Source organism: Mytilus californianus, unplaced genomic scaffold, assembly GCF_021869535.1.
Source record: "Mytilus californianus isolate M0D057914Y unplaced genomic scaffold, xbMytCali1.0.p SCAF_1, whole genome shotgun sequence".
NCBI lineage: Eukaryota > Metazoa > Mollusca > Bivalvia > Mytilida > Mytilidae > Mytilus > Mytilus californianus.
In genome coordinates this window covers 53,391,800-53,410,971 of record NW_026262581.1, presented here as the reverse complement: position 1 = coordinate 53,410,971, position 19,172 = coordinate 53,391,800, and the positions used below count along the sequence as shown (strand labels likewise).

Genomic DNA, 19,172 nt, shown 5'->3' with positions numbered 1-19,172 from the left:
ACAGAATGATGATAATTGGGTGCTTAAATATATAGAATAAAGAAAAATGGATATAAAAATAAAGAATAGAGAAAATGGCATAAAAAATTAAAGAATAGAGAAATGAAGACAACACATCCAGACACTCATTGATGTAATAAATAATGCAATATTATTCATTTTTCTTTTCTCACTTTATATAAACAAAAACATTTTCTCACCATTGTAAATCTTTCAATATCAATATTTTCCTTTTCTGCCTTTCCAGCTACTAACATAAGTAATGATTGAAGGCTTTGCAGTCTTTTGAAATCGTACACTTCCGTTACCGCTGTTTTTGCAGTCTTTTTTCTGGCCCTAGCAGATGGAGCATTGCGTCTTTGGTTTTCATCACTATAGCTTAATGTTATAACATCTGTTAACTCCTGCCAATGGAGACAAATCGATTTTTTCAGATAAAATTTCTCTAGTTGCCTAAAACAACTTTTTAGCTGGTATTCAGATTTTAAAACATCTTAAACTATTGTTGGCTAATATATTGCTTAAAAGGCATTCGGTTTTCTGTAACTTCTATCAGTTCGATTGAAGAAAACTGTCAATAATGTCTTCAATAAATTATTATTTTCTTTACATTTCATGAAATCTCCAAAACGTTGAGAATAACATTAACGGTACCATTTTTTTTTGTTGCACAAAGATGCGCATTACGACAATAAATGTCTCGTCAGTGATGCTCGAGTCCAAAATATTTGAAAATCCAAAGTTTATTTAAATCAAAGTACTGAAGTACTGAACATCGGATGACCGCAAGTTCTTGTGGATGGTCACAAGCACTTGTCTCAGAAAAAAAATCACATCTCTATACCTGAAAGTGAGGTTGATATACAGATATGTATTTTTTTTCTGAGACAAGTTCGTGCGTGGATGATGAATAAATGACAGGGAATTCAACCTCACCGTAATAACTATTATATTGTAGTGACACAAATCTGTATACTCTGTCGGGTCTGTTGTTATATATCATGTATATTAATATTTGTATATAACAGTTACATGTATATATAATTTTCATCCATTTGTATATCATTCTTTTCTAATATTCTAATAATAGTGCAGTGCAAGTGCATGGTGGACACTCTTCTGTAATAATTCGATTTTTCTAATAGATTGGATTTGAGTAGGCATTCATATTTTCTCGCAAAACGTTCTTGAGATATTCTTCCGCATGCGTTAACACAATTTTTCTGTACGTGTGCATAGATATTAATGAATTTTTACTTATATATATATATATATATTTCTAACGACAAATTATTTTCATATTATTAATTTATGTATAAAAAAAATATTTTTATGAGCATTCATTGAAGAAATGAATATATAACAAGCGATAAGGAATGTTATTTTGCACTCGATAATGTCCGCGTATTTATAGATCAGTTACCAGTCAAAAACATAAGTTACGTAAGTAGAAATCTCTGTGGCAACAATACATCGGAATGCCCTCACGGTCATCGCGATGTAAAAAGATGAAGAGCTATATATAAAAATGACAAAAAAAGTATAGCCAAAGCCGGGCGTTAAAAAGTTTAAAGATTAAGAATGAGAATTCAAAATTACACAATGAGAATAAAAGTTGGCACGCTGATAATTTAAATTTTGAGACCTAATATTTACGACAAATGGTTTAAATTTTCCCGTTATGGATTAAAACACAATTTCATTTTCTTTCCATTCCAGTCATCAATGTTTGTAAATACTAAATACCGGAACTAAGACATAAGCATACCGTTTTGTTAATATGTTATTAAAAAATATTAGCGATGGAAAGTGTACCTATGGCATATGTCATTCTCGTCAAAACTTTGTTTAAGCCAAGGATTTGTATAGTAAACTTCACCTTCCTCTCATAGAATTTCAGGTATCGCTTGCTAAAACCATTTCAGAAAAAAAAGAAAAATATAAATTTTGCTCGCTCGATCCAATTTTTGCACATAAAAAGTCAGAAGAAGAGGAATGAAATTTGGAGTGGCATTGTAAACTGGTTTTTAAAAATATGCACATTTATCATCAGGTAAAGCCAATTTCGTACAATTATTTTCAGAGAAATTTCAAATTTAAGGTTGTGTTTAAAACAAAGCAGATATGATGAAAAACAAAATAAATGCAACATAAGGTTTCGACATAATCAGACGGAGTTGACATGAGATGGATTTATTATGTCTCTTTTTGTCATATATCTCCTCAAGTACGCAAGTATTTTATACAGCCTTCGCTTTCAAAAATTGGGATTTGAGTGTTCATGATAAATCCAGAAAAGCGTTTCGGAGGCACCAAATTTATTAAGTGCTAATTTTCATTTTATCAATATACCAGTTTCTTTAGCTGTGTGTCGCCACCTGAGTATCCAATTTTATAAACACCTTTAGCATTGAGTGTTTCTGCCTGAGACAGAACATCAACCTCAAGGGATCCATGTGCTTTTTTTACTGATTTCAACCACTCCAGATTTTCATATGTTCCAAGCTAAAATATGACAAAAACATGAATGTAGCCTTTCTAAGCCTACATAAAGGAAAACTCAGAAGTAAAAACTAGAGGCTCTAAAGAGCCCGTGTCGCTCACCTTGGTCTATGTGCATAGCAAACAAAGGACACTCTCCAACATTGTAGACGAGAATAGACCCTACATCAACTATCAAGATAAAGAACAGGAATAAAAGTTCTGTTCATTGATAATTTTCTATGTTTTCTATGTATTGTGTGCGATTTTGTCCCATGTACATTACTCCATATCCTTTCATTTTCTATTCATGACAAAATCTCTGTTTTGTTGATCTTGTATTACTAATCTTTTAATCTGTTTATCCCTCTCTATCTTCTTTAGTTTTTGCTCAAAACACAAAAGAGAGATAAAAAAAATCCTCATTTTAGGCCAATCACTCCTATGAAGAGTGACAGTCTACTAACTATATCGGCAAAATTTGACTTTTTAATAGATCTTGCCTTGCTGATAACTTTTGTGATTTAAAGTGTTTATTTATCTATTACAATTTAAATCCTATAAGGCATAACGGAAAAAAAATGTTTCTCTCTAAATATCATAGTTTTCATGATGAAAAATGAAAAAAATGGTAAAATTTGTCATTTATAGGCAATAACTCCTATAAGAATTTGTCTAACAGTTTTGACGTCTATGGACAATTGGTAGAGCTCATTATTCTGAACATTTTTGCTCCTTTCAGATTTTCTCTATTTATAACGGTTCAAAAAATAATAGACAAAACTTGCATTTTACCCCTATGTTCTATTTTTAGCCATGTCGGCCATGTTGGTTGGTAAGCGGGGTCATCGGACACATTTTTAAAACTATATACCCTAATGATGATTGTGGCCAAGTTTGGTTAAATTTGTCTCAGTAGTTTCAGAGAAGAAGATTTTTGTAAAAGATTACAAAAATTTCCAAAAAAATGTTAAAAATTGACTATAAAGGGCAATAACTCCTTAAGGGGTAAATTGACCATTTTGGTCATGTTGACTTATTTGTTGATCTTACTTTGCGGAACATTATTGCTGTTTACAGTTTATCTATATCTATAATAATATTCAAGATAATAACCAAAAACTGCAAAATTTCCTTAAAATGACCAATTCATGGGCAGCAACCCAACTACGGGTTGTCTAACTTGTCTGAAAATTTCAGGGCAGATAGATCTTAACCTGATAAACATTTTTACCTCTGTCAGATTTGCTCTAAATGCTTTAGTTGAAGAGATATAAGCCAAAATATGCATTTTACTCCTATGTTCTATTTTTAGCCATGTTGGCCATGTTGGTTGGCAGGCGGGGTCATCGGACATATTTTTAAAACTAGATACCCTAATAATGATTGTGGACAAGTTTGGTTAAATTTGTCTGAGTAGTTTCAGAGGAGAAGATTTTTGTAAAAGATTACAAAAATTTACCAAAAAATGTTAAAAAATTACTATAAAGGGCAATAACTCCTTAAGAGGGCAATTGACCATTTTAGTCATGTTGACTTATTTGTAGATCTTACTTTGTTGAACATTATTGCTGTTTACAGTTCATCTATATCTTTAATAATATTCAAGATAATAACCAAAAACTGCAAAATTTCCTTCAAATGACCAGTTCAGGGGCAGCAACCCAACTACGGGTTGTCTGACTTGTCTGAAAATTTCAGGGCAGATAGATCTTAACCTGATGAACATTTTTACCTCTTGTCAGATTTACTCTAAATGCTTTAGTTTAAGAGAGTAAAAGATATAAGTCAAAATCTGCATTTTACTCCTATGTTCTATTTTCAGCCATGTTGGCCATGTTGGTTGGCAAATGGGGTCATCGGACACAATTTTTAAACTAAATACCCTAATGATGATTGTGGACAAGTTTGGTTAAATTTGTCTCAGTAGTTTTAGAGAAGAAGATTTTTGTAAAAGATTACAAAAATTTACAAAAAATTGTTAAAAAATGACTATAAAGGGCAATAACTCCTTGAGGGGTCAATTGACCATTTTTGTCATTTGACTTATTTGTAGATCTTACTTTGCTGTACATTATTGCTGTTTACAGTTTATCTCTATCTATAATAATATTCAAGATAATAACCAAAAACTGCAAAATTTTCATAAAATTACCAATTCATGGGCAGCAACCTTACAATGGGTTGTTGTCTGAAAATTTCAGGGCAGATAGATCTTGACCTGATGAACAATTTTACCCGATGTCAGATTTGCTCTAAATGCTTTGGTTTCAGAGATATAAGCCAAAACCTACATTTTACCCCTATGTTCTATTTTAAGCCATGGCGGCCATTTTGGTTGGCAAGCCGGGTCATCGGACACATTTTTTAAACTAGATACACTAATGATGATTGTGGCCAAGTTTGTTTAAATTTGGTCCATTAGTTTCAGAGGAACAGATTTTTGTGAAAGTTAACGACGACGGACGACGACGACGGACGACGGACGCCAAGTGATGAGAAAAGCTCACTTGGCCTTTAGGCCAGGTGAGCTAAAAAACGAACAAAATCATTAATGTGCATATATACCAACTTTTTTGGGGAACTTAATGTTAACAATTATACTACAGTTAGAACTATATATTAGGTGCATGTACCATAAAAATGAATGTATGAAGAAGAACTTTATATTGAAATCCTGCAGTCGTAAATCGAACATTTTAAGGAATAATATAGGAGCATTATGGTATTCTGACGTGGACCAACTGTGCTCCTCTCATTGAAAAGTTTTTCCGTACTGCATCCATCAATCACAGTTTCTTATAAAGCCTCATAAAGACATAAAAAAATATCACTTGTAAACATCTAATTTTTTTTCAAATATACTAATGCAATTCATTCACCTTAACTCAACCTTTCTTAATCAACCGGTAATATTGAACATTGTCTTTTTTTAGACATTGCTCTTAATGTTTCTCCGGGTGATTGTATTTTCAAAATTTATGACAAACAGGACGACCTTTCTTTCATATTGTAAATTTGCCTTTGATGTTCTGCTGGTTCATTCTAACAGAGTGTACACTTCTCAGTTGGTTCGATATGCGCATGGTTCCAGTGATTTAGATTGAAATGAAAAGTAGGGATTACGTATCATAAATAATTAAAAAAAATATCCTGATTTTCTCATAAAAATAGAGATTAGTTTGGGATTTATAATTCAAACCTGCAGGAATTTAATTAAAAGTTTTATTTCATCGCTATGGTACAGATTATTTTAGCTCTCAAATTCATGTTCACCGATTTGTTTTAAATTCTCACATTTGATTAAGAACATACTAAAACGTGTATTCAAACTACAAAAAGTCTAAAATAAACAATTAACAATGCATGGACTCGATAATATATATCCGCATTTCGTGTGTATTGTATTTAGGCTAGACGCCAACTAATTAACCATCGAGATGACCTCTGAAGAATGCCGACGGTCATATAACCAGATATGAACATAGATTTAAATATAAATAGATAGCGACTTCGTGCAATTGTATTTTCTAGGTCTATTTGATTTCATGTAATAGGTTACAAATATGTTAATCATCGTTTTTACTTGTTTAAGAATAATTTTTTTGTGGATCGAATCACTCAAAGCAAATGATTCATCCTTGTTTCACTTTCAATGTTGACATTCTTTTCCTTTCATTAGCTGAACACGCCTAGTACATGCGTTACCCATCTCCAGCTAAATATAGGGTTAGATTGAAGTTCACATGAATGTACGAATTCACGTGCGATCGAATTATTCACTTGCAAGTCAATAATATATCAGCGATATTTTTGAGCTTATTTTGACAAATTTGGGCCAAACTAACTGCGTATAACGAAATGATATTTAAAAATTCTGCTTTTATTAATACTTGAAACAAAAAGAATTGTATTTAAAACTTTTGTCTAAATCGTAACTTATGCCCCTTTAAAGGGTTGTTATTTATTCATTATATCTGATATTCTTTGGGAATACTACCAGTTTCCCCATCTATATACAAAAATGCAAAAATAAGAAGATGTGGTATAATTGCCAATGAGACAACACTCCACCAGAGACCAAATGACATAGAAATTAACAACTATAGATCACCGTACGGCCCTCAACAATGAACAAAACCCATACCGCATAGACAGATATAAAAGGCCCCGAAATGACAAATGTAAAGCAATTCAAACAAGAAAACTAATGGCCTGATTTGTGTACAAAACAATGAACGAAAAACAAATATGAAATACAGCAACAAACGACAACGACATAATTATAGGCTCCTGACTCGAGACAGACACATACATAATGTGGCGGGTTTAAACATGTTTGCAGGCTCCCAATCCTTCCCTAACCTGGTACAGTGGCGTAACAGCACAACAAATGAACAAACTATAAAAAGTGGTTGAAAATGGCTTAGCTCATCTGATCGATACAAAGCAGAAAAACAAGTAACAAATATACAGACTGGACGTGGTAGGTCTAATATGGTCAATTTCTGTAAATTAATGTGTTCAAGATTTGTCTACTGTAAAGACCATTGTTAAAAAGTCGTGCATTTTTTTTCTCTCAAAAATTTACAATATCACAGCTTCTAATCGGTATTTCTGAACAAGTTACACAACATCGTTCAACGGACAGAAAGTCACAGAACAGAAATTTACAGGACATATATTTCTGATTTCCACATATGAGACGGAATCATTGAAATAAACATAAATCGGAGGACTTGAAGAACATTGACACATTATTTTCTTTATCAAACTATTCCTCGGATAATCCCAACCAAATACTAGTAATGAACAGTGAGGATAATATACTAGGAACTATTCATTCTGTCTTCAGGACGCACAGTCACACCGAGTAATTTTGTTTGAAGAGCAGCACACAAAACAAGACTCAGTATTAAGTATTGTCGATATGTAGGATTTTTTTATAGGTTTTCTTGCCCAATGAAGGAAAGGAAGTCATGGCCATACGTCTTTTGTGGCATAGTAAATAGTTACGTAGTAATTGACATAATCATACCAGTTTGTTAGGCAGTTTTGAGTCTGTTTCCATAACTTTCCATACTTGTTTGCATTTTGTAAGGAAAGCATTTTCGTCCCAATTTACATCGTAGTAAATCAGGGGTCCGTATCCTGTTACTGATGCATGCAGACTATGTACTCGAGCAATAGCTAAATCACCTTGACGGCTTGACATGCTTGCTAGTTCGATGAAAGTATTCCAATCCTTCATCGCTAAAAGTTAAAAAAAAAACTATACATACATATTCTAGTATTTATATGATCTTTCTTGTCTGTCTATATGAGTAACATTCAAAGCCATTGGATGTTCATTTCCAGATTTTAATTTTTGTATTCTTTGTTGGAATAGTCTATTCTCTTTGTACATCTTTTGGTGGTATAACTACTCAAGTATTCAAGTATTAGTAGTTATACATCTTTGGCTTTCAACTTTTAGGGTTTGAGTGTTCCTGGTGAAGGTTAGTCCCGGAAAGAGCTTCAGGCTAACTACATTTATGAAGTGTTATTTTCATTTTATAAGGAACACTTAATAGATATAGGAAGATGTGGTATGAGTGCCAATGAGACAACTCTCCATCCAAGTAACAATTTATAAAAGTAAACCATTATAGGTCAAGGTACGGCCTTCAACACGGAGCATTGGCTCAAACCGAACAGCAAGCTATAAAGGGCCCCAAAAATTACTAGTGTAAAACCATTCAAACGGGAAAACCAACGGTCTAATCTATATAAAAACGAGAAACGAGAAACACGTATGAACTACATAAACAGACGACAACTACTGTACATCAGATTCCTGACTTAGGACAGATGCAAACATTTGCAGCGGGATTAAACGTTTTAATGGTACCAAACCTTCTCCCTTTTTCTGAAACAATAGTATAACATCACAATATAGAAAGACACACTATAAAATATCAATTGGAAGGCTTAACTCAATCAAAAAACGTAAATTAACACACAATGAATGTGTTTCAATACTATATGTGAATTGCACTTTTTTTATTACTTACAACTTAGACAAACTAGCGCTTTAATGATAAATAATGGAGTAACCACATATATATATTTTTGTAAAAATAAATTCAGTTTATGTTCCCAGAGATAGGTCTACGTGATAATTAATTGTCTACCGGACGTATTTTGGTGTCTTTCTATTTGATGGTATTTCACGACAATTTATATGATTGTTCTAGTCCTTCAACATTTTCCCCATGTTAATACAACATCTTACTTGATATTGTTAATCATATATATGTTTTACTTACTATGAATCGATTCCCTTAGCCACATAATTAAGTCTTTACATCTAGTGAAAATAGCTAGACAGCTTGCCCTTTTCATATTAATTTCTCTCACAGTGTTACACGTTCTTAACATTTCTTTGTCCAAAGTTGCCATTGTAGTATCTGCATTTCTGGCCTAAATAAAACAATAAAAAATATCCTTTTGTTAACAATTCGAACTTTAACTAATAGAAAGATATGCTGCAAAAACATTTTAGTACACAAATTTCAAAAAATACCAATATACATGTATGTGTAACAAAAAATTTGTTCCGGCATGACATTTGTTCCGCCGGAACAAATTTCATAGGAAATATGTTCCACCGGAATTTATATCACAGAAAATATGTTCCAGCACTGTAAAATTTGTTCCGGAACTAATTTTTTGGCCAAATATGAAATAAGTCCCGGAACAAAAATCATAGCTCCATGAATTTTGTTTCAATTAATATTAAAAAGTTTTAAATACGTTCCTGAGACATTAGTTTTAAATGAACATGTAGATATTTCATAGAAACTAATGAATAAGTTCCGCTCAATCATTATTGCACAACGAAACATTTTCTTGTTACACTTAAATTATAATGCAAGCTAAATGCTGTACTGAGTGTACTTCCATGGGATACATCTGCAAATGAAGGCATGACAGTAACTATAGGATGAAGATAAGAAATAAAAGCGATGGTAATGTATCATAATTTGTATTTATGTTTTATGCGATATTCCTCCTTGGTTCCTGTTAACTGTCATGGCCCCGTGTTCTAGTCATACATGTACTTAGGACATGGCACAGTTTCAAAAGAGTTCGCTTTTTTTTCTACATGTCTTTTGATATTTATAAATGATCAAGTCACTTTGTCCTTTTCAAGTTAGTACATATGTTCCTCTTAAACTATACTTTTTTTCTGAATGATTTTTCTTATTCTAATCTTTTCTGGTTCAAAAGTGTCATTTAGATATTTTTTACAGAGTATATAATTAAACATTTGCTATACTCCATAGGATCCAAACTTGATGATTTACACTTTTTATCTATCATATCATTAATATAATACTTATTTTTATAATGCACTTGAACGATAACTTTAAACTCACTGATGACAAATGCTCAGTATATAAGATAACTTGTTTAACCAGAGGAACATATTTCACAGACAAGGAACTTATTTCACCAGGTGAGGAACAAATCTCACAAACTCAGAACTTATTTCACCAGGTTAGGAACAAATCTCATAAACCCGGAACTTATTTCACTAGGTAAGGAACAAATTTCATCAACCCGGTACTTATTTCACCAGGTAAAGTGTGGAACTTATTTTATAGAGATGGAACAAATTATATAGAAATTACTTGTGAAAAAAGTTCTCCCAGAACATATTTCCTGTGATATAAGTTCCACTGGAACTTTTTTCACAGGAACAAATTTTGGCTCACATATGCATGTACAAATTCTCCGTTGATAAATTTATATATTATTTTGAAACTAAAGTTAAAATTTTCTCAGGCAAAATTGACATTAGATGGATAAGCAATTCCTTTTCGGTCTTTTTTTTAACATAAAGCTCCTGACGTGTATAAGTATTGATCAATCCCTGGTTATAAATTTTTTTGGTTGAAGCGTTCCTGATAAAGGTAAATACAGAAAAGAGCTTCGGATACACAATTTATTTAGTGTTATTTTTATTCATGTAGGATTTTAGTGCATTTGAATGCTTAAAGGGGCATGAGCTACGAGCTATAAAAAAAAATATAATATGATTTTTTTTTGTTCAATCATTAATAAAAGTGAAATAGTTAAATAATAATTCGCTTTTAGAAGCCAGTTTGGTTCAATTTTGTAAAAATAAGCTAAGAAACATTACTGATGAATTATTCACTTGCAAGTGAATAATTCGACCTCATTGAATCCGTATTCATGTGACCTTCAATTTAACCCCTTAGCTAGAGATGGGTTACGCATAAACTAGGCGTGTTCAGCTATTAAAAGGAAAAGAATGTCAACATTTAGAGGTGAAACAAGGGTAAACCATTAGATTGACTGATTCGATCCACAAAAACTCATTCTTATACAGGTAAAAACGATGATTAACATATTTTTTTTAACCTATACTACAAATCCAATTGCACGTGTTCGCTATCTATTTATATCTATATTTATGTTTATATCGGGTTATATGACCGTCGGCGGTCTTCGGAAGTCACCTCGATGGTTATTTAAATGGCGTCTAGACCAAAATACACACGAAATGCAAATACATATTATCGAATACATGCATCGTAAATTGTTTATTTTAGACTTTTTATAATTTGGATATACGTTTTAGTATATTATAAATCAAATATGAGAATTAGAATTAAATCGGTGAACATGAATTTGATAGCTAATGCCCCTTTAATTATAACTCTCATCAGTTAGTCTTTTTAACCAACATTGGAAATTTAAAGGACAATCATAAACTTGGTAGCTGTAAAAAGTTCAACACTATGATGGTTGATTCAAGATAGGGTTACGTCCCAACATTCTCCCTTCAGATTAAGACCAAACATATTTCCCGCAATGGATTAAAAAAAAAAAAAAAGAGGCAAGAAAAAATAATCAATATGATTTTATGGCAACTTTTATCATGAATTCTTAAATCGGTAAATCTGTAGAGGAACATCAATGTAAGGTCGCATTTATTCTGACATCGGATAAGTCTGATATATTATAAAAAAACAAGCATTCTGAGAGTATTGCATGGCAATACATAGTCCCCTACCGGTTAAAAATTAATTGTACTGGAACAAAATGCTAACTTAATCTATAACTTGTCATGGTGTAAACTATATAACAAATATCAAGTCAATATCTTCAAGCATGACTAAAAAAAGTGCGGAAAACTGATAATTTAAGTGAATTTTCTAAGTCCAAGGACCATAACTCTGCAAAAAATTATCAAACCGAAACAAAATTCAAACTTTGTCTGTAACTTGTCATGATAAAACTATATACCAATTATCAAATCAATATCTTCAAGCATGACGAAAAAAATGAGGAAAACTGATTGTTTGAGTGAATTTTCTAAGTCCAAGGACCATAACTCTGCACAAAATCATCAGACCGGAACAAAATTCGAACTTGATCTGTAACTTGTCATGATAAAACAATGTATCAATTATTAAATCAATATCTTCAAGAATGACGAAAAAAAGTGCGGAAAACTGAATATTTGAGTGAATTTTCCAAGTCCAAGGACCATAACTCTGCACAGAATTATCAGACCGGAACAAAATTCGAACTTGATCTGTAACTTGTCATGATAAAACAATGTATCAATTATTAAATCAATATCTTCAAGAATGACGAAAAAAAGTGCGGAAAACTGAATATTTGAGTGAATTTTCCAAGTCCAAGGACCATAACTCTGCACAGAATTATCAGACCGGAACAAAATTCGAACTTGATCTGTAACTTGTCATGATAAAACAATATACCAAATATCAAATAAATATCTTAAAGCATGAAGAAAAAAAGTGTGGAAAACTGATTTGCCGGACTGACAGAAGGACAGACAGACGGACAGACAGACAGACAGACAGACGGACGGAGTGCAAACCTAAAGTCCCCTTCGACTTCGTCGGTAGGGGACTAAAAATCACTTGAGAGGAACTTGAATTTAATCAACTGTCGATATATACCAATCTAATTAAAATATAGTTCTCTGATTTCGTTTATATACTCATATGTACAAGCACGCGAGGTCTAAATTTTAAACCAGATTGGATATATACTTGTTTATAGTAACGTGCAAGGCAGACATTGAAAGAGACGAGTCATTAATTAAACATTCGATTTGAAATAGATTTGTGTGTTTCTATTCATGTTTCGTTATCGACATCTCTTATATAATTCAGTTGAAACCGGCGCTATAAGCCGCCTTGAACCTGCAATAAGATTTGAGTTTTTGATCCGTATTGTATGATCTAGTTTGACTTTGAGAACGAGAATAATAAAAACAGTATGTCTGTTCGGGATTCTGCGTTATGAATCAAAACGTCATATCCGATAATTTCCATTATGTATGAATGATGAGAATATTGTTAATGATAATATGCCACTTGATTAGTTAAATGGAAAAAGACGAGTTTTCTATTTTTCAATAAATAATGGGAACTAGATTGATGGACGGAATTCTAATTCTGTCAGTACCGTAGTGACCGCTGGAAAATCATTCTATCTTAATAAAATATTTGGTTGAAATAATTCTTTTAAACGAAAAAGGAATGTGAATTAAAATATTGTTTAGGGAAATCAATCGTTTATAAAATAGTGACAATTTTATGCGCAATTAGAGAATATTAATTGACGCATACCCAACGCCCTTCAAAAACCAATCTTGAATATTTTAAGAAGAGTTTCACCCTAAAACACGTCTTTTCATTTAAGATTGTTCCCGAACGGTTGATTGACTTTATCTAAAAAAAAAAAGGCTTTGATGAGTGGATGCCTATACACATTTGAATAGGATCTTATAAAAATATGAAGGCCTTAATTATCTCGTTGACATATAAGAATTCAAATGGAATATCTTTACAATTCCCCTTCCCCATTTCCATTTTTTACGGTAGGTCTTTTCACCACCGAACACCACCGCACACCGCCGAACAACACCGAACACATTTAAATACCATCTAACACACCTAAATATATTGTTTTTATCTTTATTTATATGTTTTACTTACCTTCTGAACGAGGATGAATATGTTTATACATATATATATATATATACATAAATTAATAAGAAATGAAAACAAGAGAACCAAAAAGGACAGTCTTGTAGGGCTGTTGTCAGAACAGTACACTTTCAAGTTTAACATTTTTTTAAATATAATTATTGTGATAATTTCACATTAAATAAAATGTTTTAACTTATTTGAACAATTCATTTCTAATAATCGAAAGTAAAGACCATAAGATAATATACAATGAAATACAGACAATGTAAATCCGGAAAAATATTGCTGGATCCGGAAGCGTTTTTTTTTTTTTAAATTTTGATTCTCAACTTTAACATCACTAATGAACATAAAAATGTGAAAACATGAGAATAGGATTAAATTTTACGTAATTTAATCGATTTTATTGTTTTACTGTGTAACATTACTGTTTTTCTTAAGGGTTAGTGGTCTTTTTGCGTGTTCGGTGGTGTTCGGCGGTGTGCGGTGGTGTTCGGTGGTGAAAAGACCAACCCATTTTTTTATGATTGTCGAACACATCCCAGATTTTGATGAGTAAACGTCAAACAAATCTAAAGAGGATGTAATTACAACGGAAACATTATCCTGGCGACAAATTAAGATAAGGATTGAATATTCAGAGAAGTCCCCTCTCAAAAATTGGTTCCCCATTAACGATTTTTCTTATTATCGAATTTATCCAAGGTTTTGATCAATGGAAACCTTCAACAAAAATTTAAAGGGTATCTAAAGGGAAATTAAAGAAGAAGCTTCTACGGCGACCATATTGGGTATTTGTACAAATCCCTTCTTCCATGAATTGGTATTCCATTTCAATTTTTTCTTATGGAACCCATCGATGGTTTTGATAAATGGAAATCTTCATTCTAATTGGAAGGGAGTTCGACAAAAAAACTAGCATGGTCGGACTAACAGACAGGAAAAAAAAACATCATACCGTCTTCAAGTTTCACGGTTGCATGGGGAATAATAGTGTCCTAATAAATAACTTAATAAAATTACTTAGAAGTACAGACATTTTCGTAACAAAACTGTGGTATACGAAAGGTCAGGAGCTTCTTCATATCCCCGTGATACATTAAAAGGATAAGCACTCACATGTCAGGAATAACTAGCAGAGCAAGTTTAATGATAAGAATTATATACCTGCAGAGATATTCTATGATGAATATCACGAAAATAATATATGGAACGGGGACCCAATTATTTCCCCCATTACTTCAATGCAATTTTATCATAATCGAGGGGCATATTTTGCCGTATTCCCTATATTAGACTGCAAAATTTCAATTACTTTCTCATACTAGTAGCCCCCTTCATGGTTTCTGGGAGAATTCTTGGAAAGTCATGACCGGCATTTAAGAGAGCAATACTGTGTTGAGTATTAATATGGTCATTTTATTAACTTCCTGGGTAAAATCGAAAATAAAATTTGGACCATTTACTCAGACAATCATCCACCCTATACATTTCAGAATCACTTAAAATTTAACAGAAGTTCAAAGTTTGATGAATACCCTTTAGATATACTACAAATTTAAGCATCTTTACATAATTTTCATCTCGGTACAATATCACATTTAAAAGATGGTAGATTTATCAAGGGACTTCGTGGGTACTGAACTGGTATCCTGTAACTGGGATCCTATTCCATATGTACTCTTCTAAAGATTACCTTTCACACTCTATCGCAGAAAACAAATAAATCTCATAGAATAAAATCTTTCAAATCAATTCCACGATTAGGAGGACCAGACCAGACATTCACAAGAACAACCGTAGTGTTTTATAATGTACTAGATATTTTGGATTACTTGCAACAAATTTGAATCCGTATGTTTAATATATAATGTTTAATATGGAGAGCAATCTTTGTGCTTTCTCTTTCGTAATAACATCAAAGGAAATTATGTTTTCATACTGAGGAAGTGGTAAAAAATACTGTGTTTGTATAAAGCAGGTATAGTCGAAGAAAATATTCTTACCATAAATTCCTGTTTTATATTGAGACTGGATCAATTTCAAAATCTAGATATCAGGCATACTAATTTGAATATTGCATAACTTATATAAAATGATATATAAAAATTATCGTTCATTCTTCATTTAGAATACACAATTACAATACAAATGGAATAAACATCCTTAAAAAAAAGAAAACAAACCTTTATAAATTGCATGCGTCCGAAGAGCTTTACTAGATATACCTTCATCAGGAACGTTTAAAGCCTATTTGAAAGCCAATGATGTATAATAACCGAAAGAGTTGAAGAGCTATATGACCAAAAAGGACTTAAACACATGGCCAAATCCATCTAAGTAGATATAAGAAGATAAGGTATGATGGCCAATGAGACAACTCTCCATCCAAGTAACAATTTGTAAAAGTAAACCATTATAGGTCAAAGTACGGCCTTCAACACGGAGCCTATGCTCACACCGAACAGCAAGCTATAAACGGCCCAAAAAATGACTAGTGTAAAACCATTCAAACAGGAAAACCAACGGTCTAATCTATATAAAAAAACGAGAAACGAGAAACACTTATGAACCACATCAACAAACGACAACCACTGGACATCAGGTTCCTGACTTAGGACAGGTGCAAACAAATGCAGCGGGTTTAAACGTTTTAATAGGCACCAACCTTCACCCTACCTGAAACAATAGTGTAACATCACAACATAGAAATACACAATATAAAATTTCAATTGAAATGGCTTAACTCAATCAAAAGACATGTTAAAAAAACAAGTGAACATACACTGAACGAATAAATTTGATCTATGACACAATGTAAATACAAAAATTAATAAAACAAGGGGGTAAGGTATAAAACAATATCAGAAAGACAACCATAACCTTCACTTAAGTTGGGCAAAATGCCGCCACATAAAATAACGTACACAGGTAAATAAAAATAATTTTGTTGTAAGGTATACATGGTGTACGAAAATAATTTTTACAAAATAAATAATTTTGTTGTTCCTAGTACGAGAACAAAAGTGAAAATTAACGTCATACTAAACACTTATCAAAGGTGGTATATATTAAAAATAGTGAGACTAAATATAACACTGAATACGTAAACATTAAATAACAAAAATACATTACAAATTGTATCAACAGGTCAAATTAACAAGAAAGTACAATTTGAGAGTACTCGCAGTTATTGAAAGCTAGTTAAAAGCCAAAAACAATTAATAATAAAAAATCATGCATCAGAGACTAAAATCAACTAAAACACATCCCAGGGATTTAGTGTTTTAACGTCATGGACAGTCAAAGAAGACATGACTTGTGCAATGCCAAAATAAAAGTATCGACAGGCAGTAGGATAGTTAGGAGTTAACCTGACAATGTTAATAAATATGTATAATGTAATATATAGACATTGTCAGGTTAACTCCTAACTATCCTACTGCCTGTCGATACTTTTATTTTGGCATTGGACAGTCAAAGAAGACATGACTTGTGCAATGCCAAAATAAAAGTATCGACAGGCAGTAGGATAGTTAGGAGTTAACCTGACAATGTTAATAAATATGTATAATGTAATATATAGATAGAGTAATCTCTATATAGAAAATGAACGTGGATGTGTATTTATACATCCCAAAAAACGTTTGAAAAGAATACAAATTTAGTTCTGTTTTAATTTGCTGATGACAAAATCGATATTTGTGCCAATGTAAACTATATTCAAAGATCTAATTACAACATTGGTAAGATAACCTTTACTAATAAGTTTGTTTAAAGGTTCGATGAGTTAACACTGATCACATAGTGATTTCCGCGCTTCTAGTAAAATATTACCGTAAAATTTAGGATGTGAAATACCGTTTTTAATAAGTTTTCTACAGGTACAGCCAAATTTACTAACCAAATCTTTGTATCTATGAAAGAATTTAGTAAAAGTTTTAAGCAATTTATGTTAACGAAATCCCTGACTTAATAATTTACCAGTGATGCATTGATTACGTTCATTCAAATCTATGACATCACTACACACACGGACACAACGTATGATGGAGCCAAAGGAACATCGCCGTCAAAAAAGGGAAAATGAACAATAGGGAATGAAAAAAATCGTCTCTTTTGTCGTAAATTGTAGTATGGAGTTTCCCTATAAAAATTGAAATGTCTAAATCTAGAAAAGGACAACTAATGCTGTTAATGTCAGATTTATTTAAAGTAAGTTCCTTTGGGTAAATTTCGGTAGTATATCTAGAGATCTCTGGATTATTTAACGAAAACATATCATCAAGATAACGGTAGGTATTGTTGAATGTTTCAACCAAATGTAACAATGACGTGTCTTTACTAAGTTTGGTCATAAACTGAGATTCATAGCAATACAGCAATTAATCTGCTATTAACGGGGCGCAGTTAGTGCCCATAGGAATACCTACTATCTGTCGATACATTTTATTGCCGAAACGTACATATATGTTGTCCAGGAGAAAATTTAAAGCTTCAATCATATCGTCACATTTTCAGTAAGTGTATCTAGCATACTTTCCTTTTTCGTTACAGAAAAAGGCGAGTTGTCTCATTGGCACTCATACCACATCTTCTTATATCTATTTAAACGAGTTACAGCAAATAAAGGAGAAGGTCCGGTAAGGGCTAGTTTTGGCCTAAAATTCGAAGTACATCTGATGAAAGAGTTTTCACATTTTTTAAACACTTAAGTGTCTACTTAAGTCAATCAAATAGTTTATGTAAAATATTTGAACTGATTTAGTCATGAAAGACGCTCAAATTCAAGCTTGAGTATCAAAAATCTATCAAATATGCCATAAAACGTCACTTTTCAGATGGTTTTTGTCTTAAATGGAAGTGGCCGCATTCATGTTCAATCTCAACCTTTATATATGTTATGTATTATCATCAAATACAACATATACTTAAATATTAAGACTGAACACAAATGCGGCCACTTCCATTTTAGACAAAAACCGTCTTAAAATTAGCACAAATGCTAAAATTGTGAAGATTTCAGTAATATTGCATGAATTTATGATGCTAGTATCTGATGCATGTGTATTGTATTGTCAAAAACAGCCAATATTTATGGAACAGAATTATTCTTCTTTCCAATAAATAGCTAAAAGCTTATATATACATTTCAACAAATTTGTAAAAATGCTATATTTTGGGGGCAAAAAAGGGTCTTACCGGACCTACTCCAAAGCATGAGATTTTTCAAAAGACCATTTAATTAAATATGAAAACTTTTTCTTGATAAAATTGTGGAAGTGTAGTGTAGAGAGTAGAAAAATCATAACTGTCAACAAAATTAAAAGGACCATCAAAAGCACGTATTTTATCTAAAACCTCTAATGAATTTTTAACACTCCAAAAATAATTAATACCATTATTTTCATAAGCTTTATTACAAAAGTTAATAACAAGTTCTTTGATAGTAGTAAGGGAGGTAGTTAGAAGCACTGACAGATTAGTAGTAGAACACTTACTAGATGCGGAGATGAAACGGAATTTAAATGGTTGTTTGTGTAATTTAGGTAACCAGTACATAGTCGGGACTTTCAAATGTTCGGAAGAGGCTTTTAGCTGGGTAGTGGCAGTGATATGTTTGTTTACAATTTGACTCTCTGTGGAGCG

The 19,172-nt window shown here is 32.1% G+C and overlaps 1 protein-coding gene across 1 annotated transcript in view; it reads right to left on the bottom strand.

The window, feature by feature from the left end:
• The window catches only part of LOC127721093 (E3 ubiquitin-protein ligase rnf213-alpha-like), a 160,901-nt gene that overhangs the window by 134,112 nt on the left and 7,617 nt on the right, over positions 1–19,172 (bottom strand). The window contains exons 3-6 of the mRNA XM_052227777.1: positions 8,790–8,943; positions 7,520–7,734; positions 2,353–2,505; positions 201–404 (exon numbers count right to left, since the gene is read on the bottom strand). Of these exons, the coding sequence (XP_052083737.1) occupies positions 201–404; positions 2,353–2,505; positions 7,520–7,734; positions 8,790–8,943 (726 nt within the window). The remainder of the gene's footprint in view (positions 1–200; positions 405–2,352; positions 2,506–7,519; positions 7,735–8,789; positions 8,944–19,172) is intronic.